The following is a 22350-nucleotide window of genomic DNA, read 5'->3' on the forward strand; positions in this document are numbered from 1 at the left end:
CAATTTTTTGCTTTCAGCACTTTAGTATCCCTTACCATTGCCTTCTTGACTCCGTGAAAAATAGGTGCTTAATCTTATTGAGACCCCATTGTATGTGATACTTTTCTTCTCTTTTCTGACTTTCAGAATTATCTGTTTATCTTGGACACTCACAAGTTTGATTATAACATGGCATAGTGTGGGTCTATTTGGGTTTATCCTGTTTGGAGTTCATTCAGCATCTTAGATGTGTGAATTCATGTCTTTTGTTAAATTTGAGAAGTTTTCAGCCATTATTTCTTTGAATAGTCTCTCTGCTCCTTTTTCTCCTTCTTCTTTTTCTAGTACCATCACAATGTATATATTGATATACTTGATGGTGTCCTACAGGTTACCTTCATGTTTTTCATTCTTTCTTGTCTCTGATCCTCAGACTATATGATTTCAATTGTCTTATAGTTAAGTTCTCCGATTCTTTCTTCTGCCAGCTCCAATCTGCTGTAGATTCTTCCAGGGAACTTTTAAGTTTTGTTTCTGTGTTCCTCAGCTCTGTTTGGTTCTTTTTCATAATTTCTGTCTTTCTGTGTTACTCTCTTTGTGTTCACCTGTTTTCCTGGTTTCCTTTAGTTCTTTGCCCATATTTTCCTTTAGCTCTTGGACCACATTTAGGACCATTCTTTAAAGATCTCTGTCTGAAATGTCCCAGGTCCGGTCCTCTCCATTGATTGTTTCTAATGCTTTAATCTCCTTTGTCTGGACTGCCACTTCTTGTTTCTTTGTTTGTTTTGTAATCTTTCATTGAATCCTGGAAATTTTGATATTTTTATATGCTATTGTTGGAATTTAGACTCTGAGGCATCTGCTTCTTAAGCTTGTATACAGCTAGTCTTATGACAGAACTTTCCTTGAATGCCAGGAGCTAAAAAAACTAAATAGGAAAAAAGGAAAAAGAGAAAATACCTTTTCTAGTCTTTACAGAGTGACATGTTTGAGGATTCCCCCTGCAGGGCTTATCCATGCATCGAGTTTAGAGAATAGCTCCAGGCCAAAGCTTAGGGGCCTCTCTGATCCTCTTTGTGCATGTGTCTTATCTTGGGCATACATGTTTGGTCCTAGAAATTTCCCAACTTATACAGACATGAATGTCCCTCTTCCCTAGGGAACAGGTTCCTCATGGTCCTCAGCACTGCCCTGTGTGCCCCAGGTGTCCACTTGATTGATCTCCCACAACATTCTGAAGGTGAGCTCTCTGAGCTGCTTTCACATGCAGGACAAGTTCTGACACAGATCCCTCAGGCCAGCACCAGGCAGATTGGACCAGACATACATGCTTCTAGTATGTGCATGAGGGTACATTGTTCCTTCTAGAACTGGGATCCGGCATCTGCCCTGGGATCCTGGGCCAGCTCAGCACTGAATTGATGAAGGGTGGAGGAGAGGTCATCCAGGGCACCATAAGACCCTACCACTTTTAACTAGCCTTTGTTTCCTGGAACTTTGAGAAACGCTTCTTCCAGTTCTTCCTGGTTGTTCAAAGCTTCTGTAGTGGGATGGAACCCTGAAGCTTTTTACTCTGCCATCTTGGTTGGAGTGGGGGCCTGGAAGTACCAATAACTTTTGCCAAAAAATAATTTCACAGGATGTTGAAACCTAAAGCTAGGACTCAAATTATTGAAATTATTGAAAATAATGCAAAAACAATTGGCACAAAGTGAACGTTTATATATTTGTTAAATTATGAATAAACTAGATTATTTTTTCATCTGCCAGTGTGAATTAAAGGTAAGGCAAATTAACAGGTGAAAAGTATATTTTTTATGCAAGAATTTCTTACAAAGCTAATAATCACTTATCAATACTATGTATTTAACAGTACAAAACCAGTATGTGACTCCTGATACATTTTACTTAATTGAACAATGGGAAACTCACCTTTTTTTATTTGATCAAATTTTGGGAGCAACAATTAAATTTTTAGTAACATTTCAAATACAATTCAGATACAGTTGGGAAAAACAAAAATTCACAAGTGTACAATTGTAGTTGACAAAGCTATAGATGTTAGAAAGGAAAATAACTTCTAACTATAGCAACTTAAGGTGGCTGATGGTAGAATTAAGGAAGTATTTGGATTAACATTGCCATGAAAATTGTTAAAATAGCTTTTTCAGTAATCTTCTATTCATTTAAATTAATCAAATATGACTCAAGAGACCACCACAGGCTAGAGTCAGTACTGAGCTCACCGGATATCAGGGGCTCACAGGTGGGAGAGTGGGCCAAGAGACTTTTGTTGGAAGTCTCTTTTGAGGCTTCCATGAGGAGCTGGAGTTGATCAGTCACAGAGAAGGTGAGGAATATATTCTGGAGAGAGAAAACATCACAAGAAAAATCATTAAGTGTCAAAAACCATATGTCATTATGATTCTATTTGGTGGTGCCAGGAATTTTGGTCAATTTTAGAGATGCAGAGATGAATAAAATAGAACTCACTGCCCAGAGGGACAAATGATTGAAAAGTCATTGATTTCAATTGTATTCTTAGTACTGTAATAAATGCATATTGATTCATCCATATATCATTTTCAAGGGAAGATGGCAGTTGAGCTAAATCTTGAAGAATGGGATGTAGTTATCCAGGTCAAGGAGATGTATTAATTGAGCACCTTCTATAAGCCCAGCACAACAGCTAGCTATGGTCTTGAGCAAAAGAGATGTGATCTCTGCTTTCATGGAGCATTCCTTCTAAGTGGAGAAGACAATGAATAAGTAAGCAAATGAATATGTTTGCAGTATAAAAGATGATGCTAAGTATTATGAAGAATGTTTTCCATTTTATCTAGAAAGCAGGAGGTGGTACCGTTCAGTGAGATGAAGTAGGCCATTTTTTCTTTTTTGCTTTGTTTTATTTTGTTTAGAATGGATTCATTTTTGGGTAGTGGTTGAAAGATTGAAAGATGATACAGAATTTGATTAAGTGCTCTCTTTAGACATTCTGCATCTGAGCAGGTGAGGGGATCTGAATTCTGTAATAGACTCTTTCCTCAGGCTCATTTTCCTGAGACTATTTTCAGGTTTTGTTTTTCAAAACAGCTATACTTTCTTACTTTTCATAGTCTGTTCACCTTTGGCTTCAAACCCTGTTCTTACTTCTTCTGTGTTACCTTGGATTTTGACCTTCAGACCTTCCTTGCATTGTGGTGGTGCGTCACCCCCTGGGTTTTTGACACTGCTCCCCTTTACGCTCTGCTCCAAACCTGAGGGCTGGACACATCTGCTCTTATGAACTGTTAAAGCACCTGTGTCAAGCCCTAGGCACACCATTGTTCAAAAAAGGGAAGTGTGATGGGCAGTCATATGATGTCTGTTGTCTGACGTGTTGCTATTGAAATACCTGTGGGAATTCAGCAAGTAGCTCAGGAAGAAGGTCTGTTTTTTTTTTTTTTTTTAAATTTTTTTATTTTTTATTGACTTTGTAATAATATTACATTAAAAATATATATGTGAGGTCCCATTCAACCCCACCCCCCCACCCCCCCTCTCCCCCCCCCCCAACAACACTCGTTCCCATCATCATGACACATCCATTGGATTTGGTAAGTACATCTTTGGGCACCTCTGCACCTCATATACATTGGTTCACATCATGTCCCATACTCTCCTCTATTCCATCATGTAGGCCCTGTGAGGATTTACAATGTCCGGTGATTACCTCTGAAGCACCATCCAGGGCAGCTCCATGTCCCGAAGATGCCTCCACCTCTCATCTCTTCCTGCCTTTCCCCATACCCTTTGTCCATTATGTCCACTTTTCCCAATCCAATGCCACCTCTTCTATGTGGACACTGGATTGGTTGTGTCCATTGCACCTTTATGTCAAGAGGAGGCTCAGATTCCACCTGGATGCTGGATGCAATCCTCCCATTTTCAGTTGTAATCACTCTAGGCTCCATGGTGTGGTGGTTGTCCTTCTTCACCTCCATCTTAGCTGAGTGTGGTAAGTCCAATAAATCAGATTGTAGGTGCTGGAGTCTGTTGAGGCTCAGGATCTGGCTATCACATTGTCAGTCCAGAGATTCAAATCCCCTAAATATATCTTAAACCCCAACATTAACTGCACCTCCAGCACATTAGCATGAAAGTCTTATGAAGGGAGATCCCATCTGAGTCCAGATTCATCACACATAAACACCATTTCCAAAGAGGGGCCATCTGCCCTGGTAGTTAACCCCATCAGCCATGACCATAACTCCCATGGGTCTCTTTAGCCCTCAAAGGAACCAATATCTGGGGGTTGTATCTGCTTTATCTGTCTCTCTGACTCTGCTCAGTTGTGCAAGAGGGCAAACCTTCTGCCAGCCTCCAGACTCTTTTTTAGAAACTCGTAGCCATATAAACTCATTTCTCCTTTCCATTTCCCCCTTACTTTAGGTCAAACAGCATTTTAAAGTCATGGTATTTTATGTAGACATGGATATTCTGCTGATCCGCATTGAACCTTCCGTATAAGGTCATTTTCCAGTTGCATCATCAGTTGGTAGTTGATAGTGGTCCCTCGTTGCCAGGGAGGCTCATCCCCGGGTGTCATGTCCCACGCTGGGGGGAAGGCATTGCATTTACATGCTGAGTTTGGAAGAAGGTCTGTTTTGATGATAAAGATTTCCTGGTCATCACCATGGAGAGAAATAAAAAAAAATCAATGATATGAGTTTAATTTTTAGGGAAGGTATATCAAGCAAATAGATTGCTCAGGAAAGAAGTTGTGGTATTTCAAGAAGGGATAAAAAACAAGGAGGGAGAATCCCTGTGAAGGAGACATGAAAGGAGAATATAGAAGAGAGGAGAGTATTTCAAGAAGGAGAATGGTATTAAGTAAGTCAGCTGTCACACAAAAGTAAAATATGGACTGAAAAATATTTACCTTACTGTCTTAGAACAATTTGGAGGAATAGCAAAGAGAGAAAATGGACTGATAAGCAATTAGGATTATGTGGATGCTGAAAGGAGAACTTGTGAAGAGAGATCATTATCCATTGACTCAAGAAGCTTTCAGTATAAGGGATTAAGGGACAAATCCCTGGAACTTTCTAGTCTGTTTGCTCACTTGTATATAATAATGGAATTAAAGTAAATGATCCCCAACCATTCTCCTGCAGTAATATTTTATCACTCTAGGAGCTAAATCAGTTCTTAAGAAGGAACTCAAATTGAATGTAACAGGGAGTGGACAAGGCTCAAGTGGTTGCGTGCCCTTCTTCCCATGTACAAGGTCCCGGGTTCAATCCCTTGTACCTCCTAAAAACAAAAACAAAACAAACAAACGAACATATGAAAAAACCAACTCGGGGGAGCTGGTGTGGCTCAGTGGTTGAATGCTGCCTTCCCACTTATGAGGTCCCAGGTTCAATCCTTGGCCCCAGTATCTAAACAACAACAACAACAACAAACAGTTGTATATAACTAGCTGTTGTGCTTGATTATCATTCTAACAGTCCAGCCCTATAATGTGTCAGTCTCTACAATGGTTGTCTTTGCAAATTTGTTTCAATTTCAAAAACCTGCGAACAACATGCTATTTGTTTTGTTTCCATTGCATTATTTGCATTGTTTTCAGCAGTTTATTTCTGTCATAGTTGACTTAAATTCCTAATTTGTTTTCATCAGTAGAAAGAATGTGCCACATTATTTTGAAGCGTTAGTGAAAAGAAAAAAATAGAAGAGAAATGCAGTAGTTTTACAAATAGGATTTACTGTTTTACATATTAAGTTGTTAAATATTTCTTCTAAAATGTTCTTTGTAAATCTCTTTTGAATCCCAGGTATTGCAATTTCAGATGAACTTGATAAGGTAAGTTGAATTATCCATCTAATGAAAAGGAAACATAGATCTTATATTTCAATTGACTGTCTAAATTCACAAGTTTTAAAATCATATAAAATATTCAAGTATTTGTTTGGAAAAGCATGCTAACATTTAACACTTTTAATATGTTTAGATTCTTTAATGAAACTTGCATGAAATATATACCTACTCATTTGACTGAAGACTGACTGAAGACCTTTAGAATTTGGTTAGAGAAAATTGAATCACAGTAATTATTTAATCATTATATTAATATTAACAAAGGGAAACTAATAAAATTATATTATGTAAATTATTTGGATTTTTCTAGTATTAAAATTATGATGATAATGGTGATATGGAGGACATTTGTCCTTTTCTACAGCTACCCTTTGGCAACTTTAATTAGTAAGATTTTTTTTAAAAAAATCCAACATATCAAGAAAAAAATGATGGCACCTGGGACTGGGGTGATAGATGTGAAGGTGGTAAGAAATGAAAGGATTTGGAAGATATTTTAAAGGTTTTGTCAGTGGAAGTTGCTGATAGATTGGTTGTGGGGGGGTTAGTAAAATAACTCAGTCAGTGATGATTCTTAGGTCTCCAAGATTACCGTGTGGGTACCATCTACTGAAATGAGTACAACTGGAGCAAATGCCAATTTGGCAAGTTGGGATAATCAAGAGTTCCCTTTGGATTGTTTGCTTTGAATTGCCTATTAGACATGTTTATACTGTTGCTCATGAGAGAGATTTGACTTAGATCTATAAATTCTGGTGTCATTGGGACAGTGGTTCTTAAACTTTAGGTCTCAGGAACCCCTTTACACCAGTGGTTCTTAACCAGGCATCCATGGAAGGGGTCCATGGAAAGATTTCAGGGGTTCCGTAAGCTTGAATTGAAAAAAATCAAGTTATTATCTTTTTTTTCTCTGACCTCTAACTGAAATCTAGCATTTCCTTCACTTATGAATGTATGCAATAAATTAGAGTAATATTTATTTCATAGCAATTACAGTTGTGTATCTTGAAAAATCACTTATGCTCATCCATACCTCAAAATTACAGTAGTTGTTAGGCCCACACTAGTTGAGTGTCGTAAAGCTATCTGCCGCCACAATACGAGAGGAGGTCCGTGGTTTCTCCCTGACTGGCAAAGGGGTCCATGGAGCAAGGTTAAGGAAGAGGTTAAGAACCCCTGCTTTATGCTCTTAAAAATTACAGAGGACATGAAAGAGCTTTTATAAATGTGGGTTATATCTATCAATATTAACTCCAGTAGAAATTAAAGCTGATAAAATATTGTATGTTTCTTCACTTTAAAAGTAACAATGGCAAAGCCATTACCTGTTAACAAAAAATAACATAATTCTATGAAAAATACCTGTATTTTCCAAAACAAAAACCTTAGTGAGAAAGTGGCATTGTTTACATTTTAAAATCTAGACTGCTAGATTTCCACATTTGCTACTACTGCATTCAGTCCATTGTATTATGTTGTTTTGGTTGAAAAAATTCTGACATCAGATATATAATTTGAAAAGGGAGAACCACTTAGAAATAGCCATTATCAAAATTTGGTGAACATCAATCCAGATATCTCACTAAATAGAAAACTATATGTATATAGAGAGACAGAGATAAATAGATAGATAGATATAAAGTAGAAAGAAAATCATAAAAAGTATTCTATAAAAATGAGATTATGTAACGCATTATTTAAAAATTATATTATAATGTAATAGTTGTAGTATTTTAACAAAAACAATAAAATTAATTTTTCTCCACTCTAAATAGGGACACACGTTTTGAATTCTGTACCATGGAAATGTATTTCTGAGTCATTAAATTAATAAATAAAATTTGTGAATCTAGTCTTAAATATGAATTTCCTTTAATAAACCATCATACTATTTTTAAATTGTTTTAATTTCTATCTGTATTACATGCTAAACTAGATTTAATTACATATCATAGCAAGCAGAATAAGTAGCAGGTGTGGTCTGGTAAGTGGATGCAGTTCTCCTGGATTTGTCCTTATTTTTCCAGTCGTCTTCTACATGTCCCTCGTAGACTATGAGGGAAGAAATACCTCATAGTACTGTGGTATTTCTTAAAATTTGCAGAAATTTAATAATTTTGCAGTTTTAGTTCACATTCATTTTAAGCACAAAGAAATAATCATCATAATTTCTATGTTCATTTCCTCTTTCCAAGATATTCTGCAAAACCCTGACTACCTGATTTGTTATTTAGCTTGCATGGAACTTGTACTCTGCTGACTTTTATCCTTCCATGTTTTCGGTTCTCCGACTTGCAGCAGGGTTAGTGTCTGCACATTTTTTGGTGGGATGAATAATTTACTCATTGTTCTTTGAACTGAAAATAAATTTCCCCACACAGGATAAAATTCTGGATGTCACTTGGTTAAGTATCATCCTCAGGATGTATTCTCCCCTCCCTCATCCTGTTCCCTCCCAGCTACTGCTAGCTCAGGGAGTTTCCAATGAACTCAGCTTCACTACACTGCTGATTTTAACGTATTTACCTTACATTTGTATTTTTGAAGACTCAATGGAAATTGCTAAAATGTATTACACATTCCTAATTTTTCATTTCGACTGCTGAAGAAAGATCCCAACACTTGTCATATAAGCGTTTATTGAAAAAAATGTTTATAACAGTGCAAAAAAAAAGTTCTTATTTTCAGATGATTTTCAAAGAGTATTAGATAATACAAAAGAAAACACAGACTCTGGAACACCTTGGGAGTCAAGACGAGGCTCAAAAACAACCCACGTGCCCTAAATTAGACAGATTCTCAGGGCCATAGCTACCATCCTTTCGCCTACCTGGAAAGCATCCTCAGATGACATGGAGAACCTGTTCCCATAGCACCCTCTGCTGGCCGTGAAGTCCACAGGCCATTATCCTGCATTTTCAGTGTACACGAAAAAGTCAATCTCAGGCAGTGACTAAAAAAACAGTCAAAGCAGAGTGTTTTACAGTTTGCATTTACTAGGCCCCTATGTCTTTAATGTTATAATAAGTACTTCTTTTTCCTTTTAATATTCTCTTAGCAATTTGGGGGGTTCACTACATATAAAGTTTTTTTAACTTTTTGTTATAAAATACTGATTTAAAAAATTATCATATTTGAGTTTAAGTATCATTTCACAGAAATAATTTTTTTTCTGAAACTTTTACAGTTAGTTTATGAATCCAGAGATAAGGAATTATGAAATAAAAAATTAAGTAAAAGAGATGTGTTATTTTTAAAGCAGTTTGTTTTTAAAGCATGGGAATTCTATCAATTCCTTATTCGCGAATCTTTTCCTTTACATTGCACTAGCTATTTCACTAGTTTTCTATTGCTTTCATGCAAGTTAATACAACATAAATTTATTATCATAGTTCTGTAGGTCAGAAGTTCTATAAGAGTCTCACTGGACTAAAGTCGAGGTATTGGGAGAGCTGCATTCCTATCTGGAGGTTCTGCGGGAGAATCTGTTATTCTGTATGACAGTTTAAAGCTGGGTGGACTCCAGAAGATCATGTCCTTAGAGTTAATCCGTTCCTGTGGATGTGAACCTGCTGTAGATGGGACCTCTTGATTAAATTACTTCAGTTAAGGCCTTTGTTTAGATTACTTTAGTGAGGCTTGACCCAGGGTGGTTCTTAATTCTCTAGCTGGAGTCCTTTATAAATGGGATTGATATGAAGAGAGAGAGAGAGAAAGGCCCTTGGGCTAAGAGAGGAACCCACAGAAGCCGAGAGAGAAAACCTGAGGAAGCTAGAAGCTGAAAACTATGAGACCTGAAGGAGAAGGGAGAGAGCAGAGGTTCTGCCATTGAGCCTTTCCATGTGACAGGAGTCTCGGATCACCCATAGCGTGTCTTCTGGGAGAAAGGCATCACCTGATGAAGCCTCAATTTGGACATTTTCATGGTCTCAGAACTGTAAGCTTATGAGTTAATAAATCCCCTTTGTAAAAGCCAACCCATTTCTGGTATACTGACTTGGCAGCTTTTAGCAAACTAAAACACCTTTCCCTTTCCAGCTTCTAGAGGCTGCCCACATTCCTTGGCACATAACCCCTGTCCTTGGTCTTCAAAGCTAGCAATGTCTCCCTCTGACCTCAGCCAGGAAAGTTTCTCCAGTTTTATGAGACTGTCTGATTAGATTGGGCTTGCTCAGATAAATCACGGTATTTCCCCATGTTAAGATCTTTATTTAGTCTTAATCAAAAGTCCCTTTGCCATGTAAAATAACATATTCATAGGTTCTGGAGATTAGGATGTGAACATCTTTGAGAGAACATCATTCTGCCTCCCATGGACACCATCTAAGTTTAGATTGTATTACTTTTCATATCTTTATATAATTCTTCAGGCTTCTCTGATTCCAATTCATACCTCAAAATGCCACTTAGTAGACATAGTTGGTACCTATACAGTTCTCCTCTACCAGGGCAGTACAATGCTTCCTTCAACTGCTGTGAGTGTTGGGTGCTTACGAGCTCACGCTTACCCCAAGAATTGCCTTGGCCCAATGGAAGCCATCTTGCCCAGAGAGCCTCATTTGGCCATCAGCCAGTGACTGGCTGATAGGAGGTTCTAAAGTGTCATTACACTCCAGAGCTCCCCAAGGATCAGGCTGAGTAGAGATTGCAGCTGAACCCACATCTTTGCCTACTTCTTCCCCATCCGTACAGGTTTTCTTTGAAAGCACCCCCTCAGGAAATCACTTTCTCAATTTCTCTTTCTATGAAACCCCACCTAAGAGATGCCAACAAGAGGAATCTTCTTAAAACAGAATGCTGCTGAAGAATTTTTCTCATGAATTCCTGCTCCCTACTAAATTAAGTCCAAATTTCTGAGATAGAATTAACACTCTGTGGTGTGGTTCAAGTCTTTATCTTAAGCTTTATTTCCCTCTCTTCTGTTCACACTCTACTAAAGTCAATAAAGAATCATGTAGGAAGCCAGACTGCAGTACTTGCAAGTCCTCTTTTGTACGTATTTCCACATTTTTGCTCACTGTCACTCTCTCCCCTCTCTCCAGCTATTCTCCATCCTTCAAGCTCTAACCTCCCTAAATCGCCCACGCAGAAAGTGATCTGACCTCTTCCCAAGTATTAGAGAACACAGTGACTGTAACACAATGACACTTCTTGTTCCTTATGGGTATTTGTGTTCACTGCTTGAAGAGGTAGCCTGTATTCTGGAAAATCCACAGATAGGCCTTCACTGAACCTTGATCCTGACATTTACTAAGTATATAGCTTTCAGGAAGTTAGTTATAGATGCTGAGTTTTAGTTTCCTTCTCTGTATAATGTAGATGGTTTTAGTGAATAATGGCATTAATCACTCAAATAATTTTAGGCAGATTGTTAAATATATCTAAAATATGAAATATTTCAAATAAATAAATGGGAAAAGTATTTTAAAAATATTAACTCTCTGTATAAAAGCAGTCTTGAGGTTCTGAATCATTGCTCAGCTGGGCCACACTGAGGTTTTGTCAGGCTGGGACAGCATTATCCGTAAGGTCACTGCACACAGGTTTTCTCCAGGAAGCTTGATAGTTTTGCTGCCGAATCCTAAGGAAAAGATCTCCCTTTATCCTCATGAAGATGTTGTATAAAGTGTAGTCAGTAGACATTCTCAAACATACTGTGATTGTAAATAAAATAATTAGTTTCATAGGAATTCTTCAAATAATGTCCTTTGGCCTAGGTTGATGTTATAGTGCAAAAACAAAACTCTGAACAATTACATAGGAAATCTCAAAAGTGAGGTGCATGACAGGGGTCCCCAATGTTCTGGCTTCAGTAAAAGATAAATTGTAGAGTATTTAGAGCAATAAAAAGTCTGCTTATTTTTAGACAACTCATTAGATATGCTACTCTCTTTAGCTCTTGCTATGTGTCAAATTGTTGAGATCCTATTCTTTGAATCTTTTGTTAAATATATATTAATAGTAGCTAACCTATTTAGTGCATACTATATTCTAGATCTTGAGCTAAGCATTTCATATAGATGTGCTTCAACTCAGTAATTAAAAATAGCTAATATTATTGAGAATTTATTATATGCCAGGCATTGTTGAATTATTTACCTGTATTATCTCATTTAGTATTTACTAATACCCCATGAAGTAGAGGCTGTAATCCCCATTTGACAACTGAGAAAACTGGGACACAGAGGTTACTAGACTTACCAAAGGGCACATACCTAGAAATTAGGAGAAGCAGAACAGAAATCCAGGCAGATTAGCAACAAAGCTAGTGCTCTTAATAGTTACATCATATTGAAATAGACATTATTATTCACCAGTTTAATAGATGGGAAACACAAGAGCTCTTGGAGTTTTATAAGATCATTTTGGTCCCGTGATAAGTAGAAGAATTGGTGCTCAAAGCCAGGCAGCCTATTCTCCTGAGTTTATACTCACAGCCTCTGTGTTGGATTATGTAAATAGAGTCCCTTCTTGCACTACCTGGTGCAGACTCTTCACTTAGTCAGTAATTCCTGTTTTTATTATTAGAACCTCTTTTCATCCTTCACAATACCTGCTTTTGTACACATTAAGCCTTTGGTAAATAATTGCTCAGTGAATAACTAGCCAGACTTACTAAAAAAAATTTTTTTCCTGATCAAGCGTTTCCAACATTTGTGACCTCTTTTCATTTCTCCCCCAATGAGGCATTTTCTTTTGGCTATTGTATTAGTGTCTAATTTTTCATGTGGTTGTAATCTAGAAACAGCTAAAGATGTGTAGAATTCATGCTCATAAATAATATTTCAACATGGAAGTTAAATATATACGCGACTTAGTAAATAACTACGTTAGCAGATAATAAAATCAAATGGATTTATCAGAAGCAGAGTGTTACAGGCACTGTGCTGAGAGCTGTAAGTAAATTTTTCTCAGTTATACTCACAACATTCCAATGAGAAAGCTCTTATTATCTCCATTTTACAAGTAAGAAAATCAAAACCCAGAGAGATTAGGAACTTGAGCAAAGTTACAAATATAGCTGGTATATTGCGGAAGTCAGATTTGAACACAAATTTAACTCCAAACCCATGTTATTAACCACTATGTTATATTGCTTTGCTAAAAGCTAAGAAGCTCAGAGACAGTCTATTTTAATATATTTCCTACTGGCTATATGGGTAACATTGGAATGCGGTACAGACCTGCTGTTTAATGGTCCTTCCAGCTACTTTTTGGTTGCCTTGCTAAGTACCACAGTGGAAGGAAATAAATCTTAACTCCTTTGAAGTAAGGATGTCTTTTTTGCCAACTAGCTTTGTTTTTCTATTCCATTTCCATTTATTTTAGTTTTCCTTAGGCAAATAAATTGAAGTCTGTTGCTTCTGTCATTTACTGGAGAACGGTTTCAGGGTTCCTATATCTGACAGGACATACTTAATTTGCTGTGGTCCTTGTGTCTTGCTTATGATGTTCCGGAATCTCTCGCCTACCCTCCTGTGATCTATGTATATGCATTATATGATATGTTTGTTTATAAGGGGGAGGTTCAAATACCTCTTCTTTATAACAGAGAGCTCTTCTAATATTAAATAATTTTTGATATATATTCTGTCAACATGGCTGTTGTCCATGTTTGTTTGAAAAACATACTTCGCAGGAAGTGGACTTGGCCCAGTGGTTAGGGCATCTGTCTACCACATGGGAGGTCCGCGGTTCAAACCCCGGGCCTCCTTGACCCGTGTGGAGCTGGCCCATGTGCAGCGCTGATGCACACAAGGAGTGCCCTGCCACGCAGGGGTGTCCCCCAAGTAGGGGAGCCCCATGGGCAAGGAGAGCCGCCCAGTGTGAAAGAAAGTGCAGCCTGCCCAAGAATGGTGCCGCACACACGGAGAGCTGACACAACAAGATAAAGCAACAAAAAGAAATACAGTTTCCCGTGCCGCTGACAACAGAAGCAGACAAAGAACATGCATCAAATGGACACAGAGAGCGGACAATGGGGGGGGAAGAGGGGGAAGGGGAGAGAAATTTTTTTTTAAATCTTAAAAAAAAACATACCTCACAAAACTAAATTCTGGCAAGTGATAATCAAGGAAAATTAATTGCAATTTACACCACAGATAGATAAAGAAAGCTTAATATCCCTTATTGTAGGGAGCTTCAAAAACTTGAGTATAAAAATGGGCCATATAAGCAGGTCATTCACAGAAAAATACATGAAAATGCTTAACTATATGAAACATATTCAGCCCTGCTTTAAGAAAGATAAATGCAAATTAAACACCACTCCTCTCCTATCAGATTTACAGAAATCCTCAAATTTGTCAAAATACTCTGTTGGTGAGGATAGTGGGGAAATAGTTACTTTGGCACATTGCTAGTAGGAATGCAAAAGGGTACAAACCCTATGGAGGGAATTTTTGCAATACCTAGGAAATTATATGTGCGATTATTCTTTGATTAGTTGGTCCTACTTTGGAACTATCGGAAGCAATAGCAAGTGGCTGTTGCATTTTGTGCTATTTTAATAGGAAAAGAGTAGAAACAACCAAATTAAGAGAGGTATCCTGCATAAATTATAGTACAGCCACATAATGGAGTTACTGTACAGGAAAAAAAAAATAAGGAAAGACGGGAGGGAGGGAGGGAGACAGGCAGACAGGCATGGAGAGAGGGGTCTCTATAGAGAACCTGGAGTAATCCCCAGGATATATTGTTGAATGAAAAAGGCAATGAAAAGAAATGTGTTTTTTGTAGTTGATGTAATGAAAATATAGATAAATATTTACTTATATTAAAACCAAAACAACATTAACAAAAGCTGACATACTGTAGCACACATATACACATCAGGTTGTTTATTGTATTTTAAAAGTTGCATATGTGAGAAGGGAAAGCAGAAAACATTGAAAGTAGAAGATAGGGATAGAAGCTTGCATCTTAAATTTTGAATATTTGATTTGGGAACCATTTAAATATTTTATATAATTTTAAAACAAAGTAAAAACAGTATTTTCTCATAATCAAAGGCCAAATGAAGCAAATGAGTGCAATACATATCAGGCTGTGGTATAAACACTGAGGTGAATTATTCCAAGTCATTGTAAATATAGTGATTTGATTGTTTTATATTTGGATATACCCTAAGGACAAAGAGACTAGCAATACACTCTTAAGTGTTTTTTTTATTAAAGAAATGTTTTAAAAATATTCAATTCCAATGTAGTAATGTAGTACTCTAGAAAAAAAATTCTAGGCAAAACAGATACCCTAATTTGGAAAATCCTACATACAAATGCACTGTCTTTACTCATAAAAATAGTTTACAATAAACAGTAAGATTGATTTTTGCATGAGAACAACATTCATACATCAAAACCTCTACCCTCTCTTTTTTTATATCAAGTGATGAACATATGTAGAAAATTACTATAACTTGAGAAAAGCAGTTAATTGCATGGCTGAAATAGTATCACTGAAGATTAATCACATTTTATAAGACATTATTAATTTTTAAGAAATGGGAGATTTAAAAGGTAAAAGTATTAAAGATTCTTCACTATTTCTAGCAACTATGTGTCCACGGAAAGGGTAAATACATTAAAAACTAAACAAGCACATGGTGCTATGTCAGGAAAAAAATTTTAGCCTGAGACTAGGTAACCAAATTCCTTGTTCTTGTTACCTATACCTCCTTCTCTTAATATGAAAGCAAAACAGTAAGAAGAAATGAAGTCACAAAGCACTTAACAACATGGATGAACCTGGAGGACACCACGTTGAGTGAAGCAAGCCCAGACTCAAAAGAACAAACACTGTAGGGCAGTGCCACTACGAACCAATTATATTGTGTAAACTCATGGAGGTAACAACCAGAATACAGGTCACCAGAAAATAGGATGATATTAGAGAATGGTAAGCCAAGGGTCAACCCGCAAAGAACTGGCAAAAAGGTTGTCTATCAGTCTCTGGAAAAGAATAGAAAAGGTGAAAACATAGTTACAACACAGTGTTTGTCACAAGCAGCACCACTCCACAGGCACGACAGTGGCCCACAGGGAATGTCCAAGGCCATGCACATCACCGAAAGGAAAGCTAAAAACTACAACATGGGACTGCACAGCACAGCAAAGCCCCACGTGAAACATGATGACTGTTTTTAGTAATCATTTTGCCAGTGATGGTTTTGCTAGTATTATAATGAGACTATTGTGTATGCGTTCTATGATAAACCAGCGAAATATTTATGTTGGTCTTATTCAGAACCAGAAGTTGGGCAGAGAGGGAAATAAATACAGATGTATGATCAATAAATTTAAGTAAAAATCCTGTAGTCTTAGTTTGAATTGACTATCATTAAGAATTCATAATATATCTTATCTTTAAAAATAAAATACAAGTGGCAGTGAGCACACTAGTACACAGATCATGGTTTCTAAATACCATTCTTTATGAAAAGGAACTAAGACTCCTTGGAGACATGTCTGAATCTAGGGCTGCATCTGGGAAAGTACAAATTAATCTTGGAATGCCTTTTTGTGCAGAAAGTAAAGATGCATTCACAATATGATGGGGCATGTCTGAGCAAATATATATCTTTATGTATACATATTTGAGGGAGAGACTATGAGCCAGCAAGCAGTCGAAAGGTTAACCAAAATGAAAAAGTAAAATGTCAAACAAAAATATTGACATTAACATCTTGGCCGCCTGGGTAAGGGGTAATCAATAATACTTAGTATTGCAATCTCTTTTTGCACTTTTTCTTTAAGTCTGAGATCATGTGAAAGTAATATATTTGGAGATACGTTTCTTAGCTCGTCCACTATTACCAGTCCAAGAGCAATGAGTACCCCTAGTGTCCAAATTGTGGTCCCCAGTTCTCACTAAAAGGGATCAGGGTCCCTTAGATTAATGGCTGACTCCAGGTCTGTAGAAGAGAATATACAAAATGATCTTGGAATATCTTGTCATACCACATATCAAGGACACTATTAAAGAACCCTAGGACTGTGTCAGAAGAGCCAAAGGGCCAACTTAAATAATCTCTCCTTGGGAAGAATAGAGACAATTTGAACATGAATATGGATGTGAAATTTTAGAGTAACCAAATCATTTGATGATGAAAAGTTTCTCTTTATTGAGGTATTCCAACAAATAAATGAAGAAGGGTTGATAAAATTAGACATTTGGCAATTTGGCAATTCCTAGTGAATTAATGAATCTAAGTAGTAATTCTCAATGTTGCCAACATTATTAAAAAATCTGGTACTCCTCCAGATGAAACTGTAACCATTCTCTCTGAAGTAGTATTTGGAGAAAAAAACATAAAACATAATATTTTAATCCAGATCTAATTGCTCATTTACAGAAATTACTAGGGACAGGCTAAGATTTAAAACCACATCACAGAGATCTAAAGGGAAAAACATCTAAACTGTGGGAAACTCACAGGACAAACAACTCAGGTTTGGTGAAGAAAAATTACCAGGAAAAAAATGAGACAGAAAAGGAAAATCTATAGATTGAAAGCATAAATGGCTATAAGTTGCAATCTATGGAGTCTTAGAGAGTGATTTTTATAGATAAATAATTTCTCTGAGAAAAACAGGAAAATATGAAAACTGATTAGATATTTGTTGATATTCAAGAATTATTATTAATTTATTTTAGGTGTGATAATGGTTTGTTTTGTTTATCAAAATAGTTCTCCTACATTTTAGATATGCATACTGCAATATTTACAAATGATATGATTGGGCAAGTGGGATTCAAAACCATCTGAATAGGGAAGTAGAATAGTGGAATGGCTGTGGGTGGGGATAAAGGTGTAATGAGTTTACCCTTGAATTGATGATAGTTGAAAAAGTATGATGGGTTTATACAGAGTTTATTTTTACTATTTGTATTTGTCAGGGTTCTCTAGGAAAACCAACTATAATACTATAATACTATAAATAGTATAAGATTTTATAAAATTCTCTCATGTGACCATGGGGGTGCACAAGCCCAAATTCTGCAGTTAGGCTGCAAATCAGAGGCTCTGATGAAGGTCCTTGATGAGTTTCCAGGAGATGTTGGCTATTAGAAGTAAAGCTGGAAATTCTCTTGATGCTGAAATCACTTCCCCTTTTAATGGCATTCGACTGATAGGATAAAACATCACTCACTGCTGATGGCAATCTCCTTGGTTGATTGTAATCAGCCATCTATGTAATCAACTCACTTATGATTGAAGTCCACAAATGTCCTTATATTATAATTAGCCCAGTGCTTGCTTGACCAAACAACTGGCACCATTACCTGGCTAAGTTGACACAACAGCCAACCATCACTATTCTTTATACTTTTGTATAGTATGAAAATGCCCATACTCTGCAAAAGGGCAGGAGGAGACTACTATATTGGTGCCTATTTGGGTGAGCAAGAATGGTTGGTGCTTTTCAACATACTATCTAATTTAGTTCTTGAATCAGTGAGGTGATTATACTTTTACTGTTAACAAATGAGAATATAGTGATTAAGTGATTGGCTCAAGATCACAGAACTTTAAGGAGCTGGAATAAAAATGCTTAGCTCCTGGCTTTTGAACCCTGATTTGTCTGACTTCAAATCTATACTCTTTCCCTTATATCACGCTTTACTCCACCATAAAACTTAAAATTTATAAACAGCATTATTGAGATAATAACTTTATTGAGATAATACTCACATATAAAATTCACCCATTTAAATTTTGAAGTTTATGGTTTTTAGTATATTCAGAAAGGTACAACAATCACCACAATCTAACTTTAGAACATTTTCATTATCTCAAAAAGAAACTTCATACCAGTTGGAATTTACTGCCCATTCTCCTCCAAACCCCCAGTACTAGGCAATCACTAATTTACTTCCTTCTCTAAATATTTGCCTATTCTGGGCATTTCATATAAATGGAATCATATTTTCTATTCCATTTATATGAGAAATGTGATTGGTTTCTTTCACTTAGCATAGTGTTTTCAGAATTCATCATGTTATAGTATATATCAACACATTTCCTTTTATTATTGAATAATATTCCATTATTTATATATATTACATTTTGATTATTGATTGGCTGATGAATATTTGGGTTCTTTCACTTTTTGATGTTATTAATAATGCATCATGAACATTCTTATAAAAATGTTTTGCATACCTATATGCTTTTATTTCTCTTGTCTATATATCCAGTAGTTAAATTTGTGGGTCATATGGTAACTCTATATTTAACTTTTTGAGGAACTGCCAGATTGTCTCTACAGTTCCTGCACCATTTTACATTCCAACCACCAGGTGTGAGGTTTCCTATTCCTCCACATTCTTGTCAACTCTTATCATTATCTGTCTTTATAATAATAGCCATTCTACTGGGTGTTAATTGATATTTCACTGAGGTTTTGATTTGCATCTCCTCAATGACTAATAATGTTGATAATGCATTACTGAATCATATATTACCTAAGTTTTGTGTCATTCTTTCATTCAATAAATGTTGAGTGAATACCTTCTACATGCTAGATCTTAGAAAATAAATGACAGTTCATCCATTCTAACGGTAGGTAGGAAGGCAAGTATTTTGGTGGGTTTGGTGGTAAAAAGAGCAAATTCTATTCTGATTGCTTTCATTTTCTCACTGAAACAAGAAGCAACCTCATCATCAGCTGAGAGAGTGGAGGTGTTAATCTAACCGAAGAGTATATCTAAACCAAAAGTGAAAATCACAACTAATTGGGTTTCCATTTACTTAGCATATATTCTCTTTTTGTTTTTTTGTTTTTCACCATTGACTTTTTATTTATTTATTTATTTTTAAGATTTATTTTATTTATTTCTCTCCCCTTCCCCCCATTGTCTGCTCTCTGTGTCCGTTAGCTGTGTGTTCTGCTTCCGCTTGCATTATCAGGCAGCACTGGGAAACTGCATCTCTTTTTTGTTGTGTCATCTTGCTGAGTCAGTTCTCCATGTGTGTGGCGCCACTCCTGGGCAGGCTGTGCTTTTTTTCATGTGGGGCGGCTCTCCTTTTGGGGTGCACTCCTTGCATGTGGCAGCACTGTGCGTGCGCCGGTTCACCACGAGTCAGGAGGCCCTGGGTATGGAACCCTGGACCCTCCATACGGTAGGCAGATGCTTTGTCAGTTGAGCTATGTCTGCTTCCCTATACTTTTATATTAAAATTATATCACACATCAAAGTATGTGAAGAATAATATAATGAAAAATTGTGTATCTACCATATAGCTAAAGTATAACTTACTACTGATATAGTGGAAAGCCTTTGTGTAACTCTACTTGATGGTAGCCAGTGCCATCCTTATCCTGAATATTATGTTCATTTTCGTATTGTTTTTTTGTAAGAAAAAACACGGACACTTTCTTTAAAAATATATTGCGTAGTTTTATATGATTTTAAATTTTATGTAAATTGTATCTTCCTGTAGGAATTTTTCCGCAACTTTGCTCCTACATATACCCACCCAATGGTGCTATAACACTGGTATATACATTTCCTTGTGTGCATGAATGGTAGTTCCCCAGAGATACAAAATTAGAAGTGACTTACTTAGCAATAGGGCATGTTCATTTTCAACATTACTAAACAATGTAGAATTTCTCCCAAAGAGATTTTATCAATGTCCACTCACTCAGTTTGTAATACTGTTTGCTTGTTTTTTATATCTTGGTCCTTGACAACACTGCCTATCATCAATTTTAATGGAAAATGGTTTCACAAGATTTTAATGAGCAATTTTCAAATTTTTAATAAGATTGAATGCATGCTTAACTCTTTTGCCCATTTTCATTGCCCAGTTTTTTTATTTGAATTTATTAAATATTCTGGATGATAATCTTTGTTGGTTGTTTCTCAAATACATTTTCTAATTTCGAGGATTATCGTACCAATTTTAAATAGTGCCTTCTATTAACAGAAAATTTTTGATATTAATGTGTAATATTGGTGTTTCGTTTAAGATTTTCTTTCTTAATTGGAATCATAAAAATTTTGTCTTTTATTTTCTTCTAAATACTTTGTTTTTCAAATTTAGGTCTTTAATCCACCTGCAAATGATTTTTTTATGTTATAAGAAATTGAGACGTATTTTCCATTCTATGTATAATCAGTTTGAGAGAACTATTTATTAACAGTTGATCCTTTGCCCACTGATAACGCATGTATCCTCTGTCACTTACCTAGTTTCTGGGGTGTTTGTTTTCTTCCACTGACCTGTTTGCCTATTTCTGGTAATACATTGGGTGAGGAGTTGCATCATTCTTAAACTGATGGGAAGGATTGAAATCTTTACATTTCTGAGTCATTCTATCTGTGAACATGGCATATTTTCCACTTAATTAAACTTCATAATGTTTTTTAATCAAGTCACAGTTTTGTTCAAAAGATCACATGAATTTTAATTAAATTGATTCCTAGTTACCTTGCATTGCTAATGTAACTGGTATATGTTTTATAAGTTGCCTTTTCAAACTTGTTGGTAAGTAGGAAGAAAATTATTTTTATAATTTTGAATTAAATTCAGAAAACATGCTGAACTCTTAATAATTTATAATGTGTCTCTGAGTTCTGGTTTTTGTTATTTTTTTTTTCCATATAGAAAAATATATTACCTGTGAATGATGAGAGTTTGTTTCCTTTTTTCATTAAATGATGAGACTCAAATGTAGTAATCTCGATAAATGCTTCCATTCGCAAAGGGAAGCAATGGGAGGGAAGTTTATAGAAGTCACTGGTCCATAGTAATTCTAAACTCTTGCTGGGAAAACATCCCTGGGGTTGGGGAGGTATTTCTTAACTGGGCTCCAGTTTGTTCCCTGGGAGTGGCTCATCTACTTACTGCTTTCCACCAGCTCTTGGCTATACCCTCTGGAAGTTTCTTCCTTTTTTGTTAATATCTTCAGTCACTTCTGAAAAAGGCATTGGAAAAGATACCTTTGAGAGACTTCCTTACCCTGCTTATACCCTGTTGAAAAATGGTGACTCAATGTTCTTTTTACATCTTGAGTAGTCTCAGTTCCATTTACTCCAGGCTATTGCTTTTGACAATTCAACAGTCTCAAGTTACTTGTGGGTTTCCTATGTATTTGAGTCCATTGCCCTTTGTGTGCTGAAAACCACACCCATGATTATTTTTTGAGACAGATTTGGAAAGTTTGAATTACTGGTATATTAGATATTGTGAAGCAACCCCCTTAATAGGTACAACCTTATTTTTCTCAGAGGTCTTAATAATGAGTCTTACAGCCACATCCTCTATTTCTTCTTTACCCCAAGACCTGTCTTTCTGACAGTGCCATGAATTTAATATTTGCACAAGACATTATATTCATTTAAAAATCTTTAGCTGTCTAGAAATACTGGAGCTAGGAACCCCAGCCAGACTCTTAATATTACCTCTATATTTTTCTTGAAAACCAACCAGTTCTTTTCTGAAGAAACTTATCATATGTAGTTGAAAGTGAATAGGTGATATTTACAGTATTATTCCT

At 36.2% G+C, this 22350-nt stretch overlaps 1 protein-coding gene across 2 annotated transcripts in view; it reads left to right on the forward strand.

Moving 5' to 3' along the window:
• The window catches only part of C14H8orf34 (chromosome 14 C8orf34 homolog), a 441268-nt gene that overhangs the window by 135409 nt on the left and 283509 nt on the right, over positions 1 to 22350 (forward strand). For both annotated transcript variants that reach the window (XM_058275622.2, XM_071207845.1), the window contains exon 5: positions 5799 to 5827. In XM_058275622.2, coding sequence (XP_058131605.2) covers positions 5799 to 5827 — 29 coding nt within the window. The remainder of the gene's footprint in view (positions 1 to 5798; positions 5828 to 22350) is intronic.

The sequence above is a fragment of the Dasypus novemcinctus genome, chromosome 14 (assembly GCF_030445035.2).
Source record: "Dasypus novemcinctus isolate mDasNov1 chromosome 14, mDasNov1.1.hap2, whole genome shotgun sequence".
Taxonomy (NCBI): Eukaryota; Metazoa; Chordata; class Mammalia; order Cingulata; family Dasypodidae; genus Dasypus; species Dasypus novemcinctus.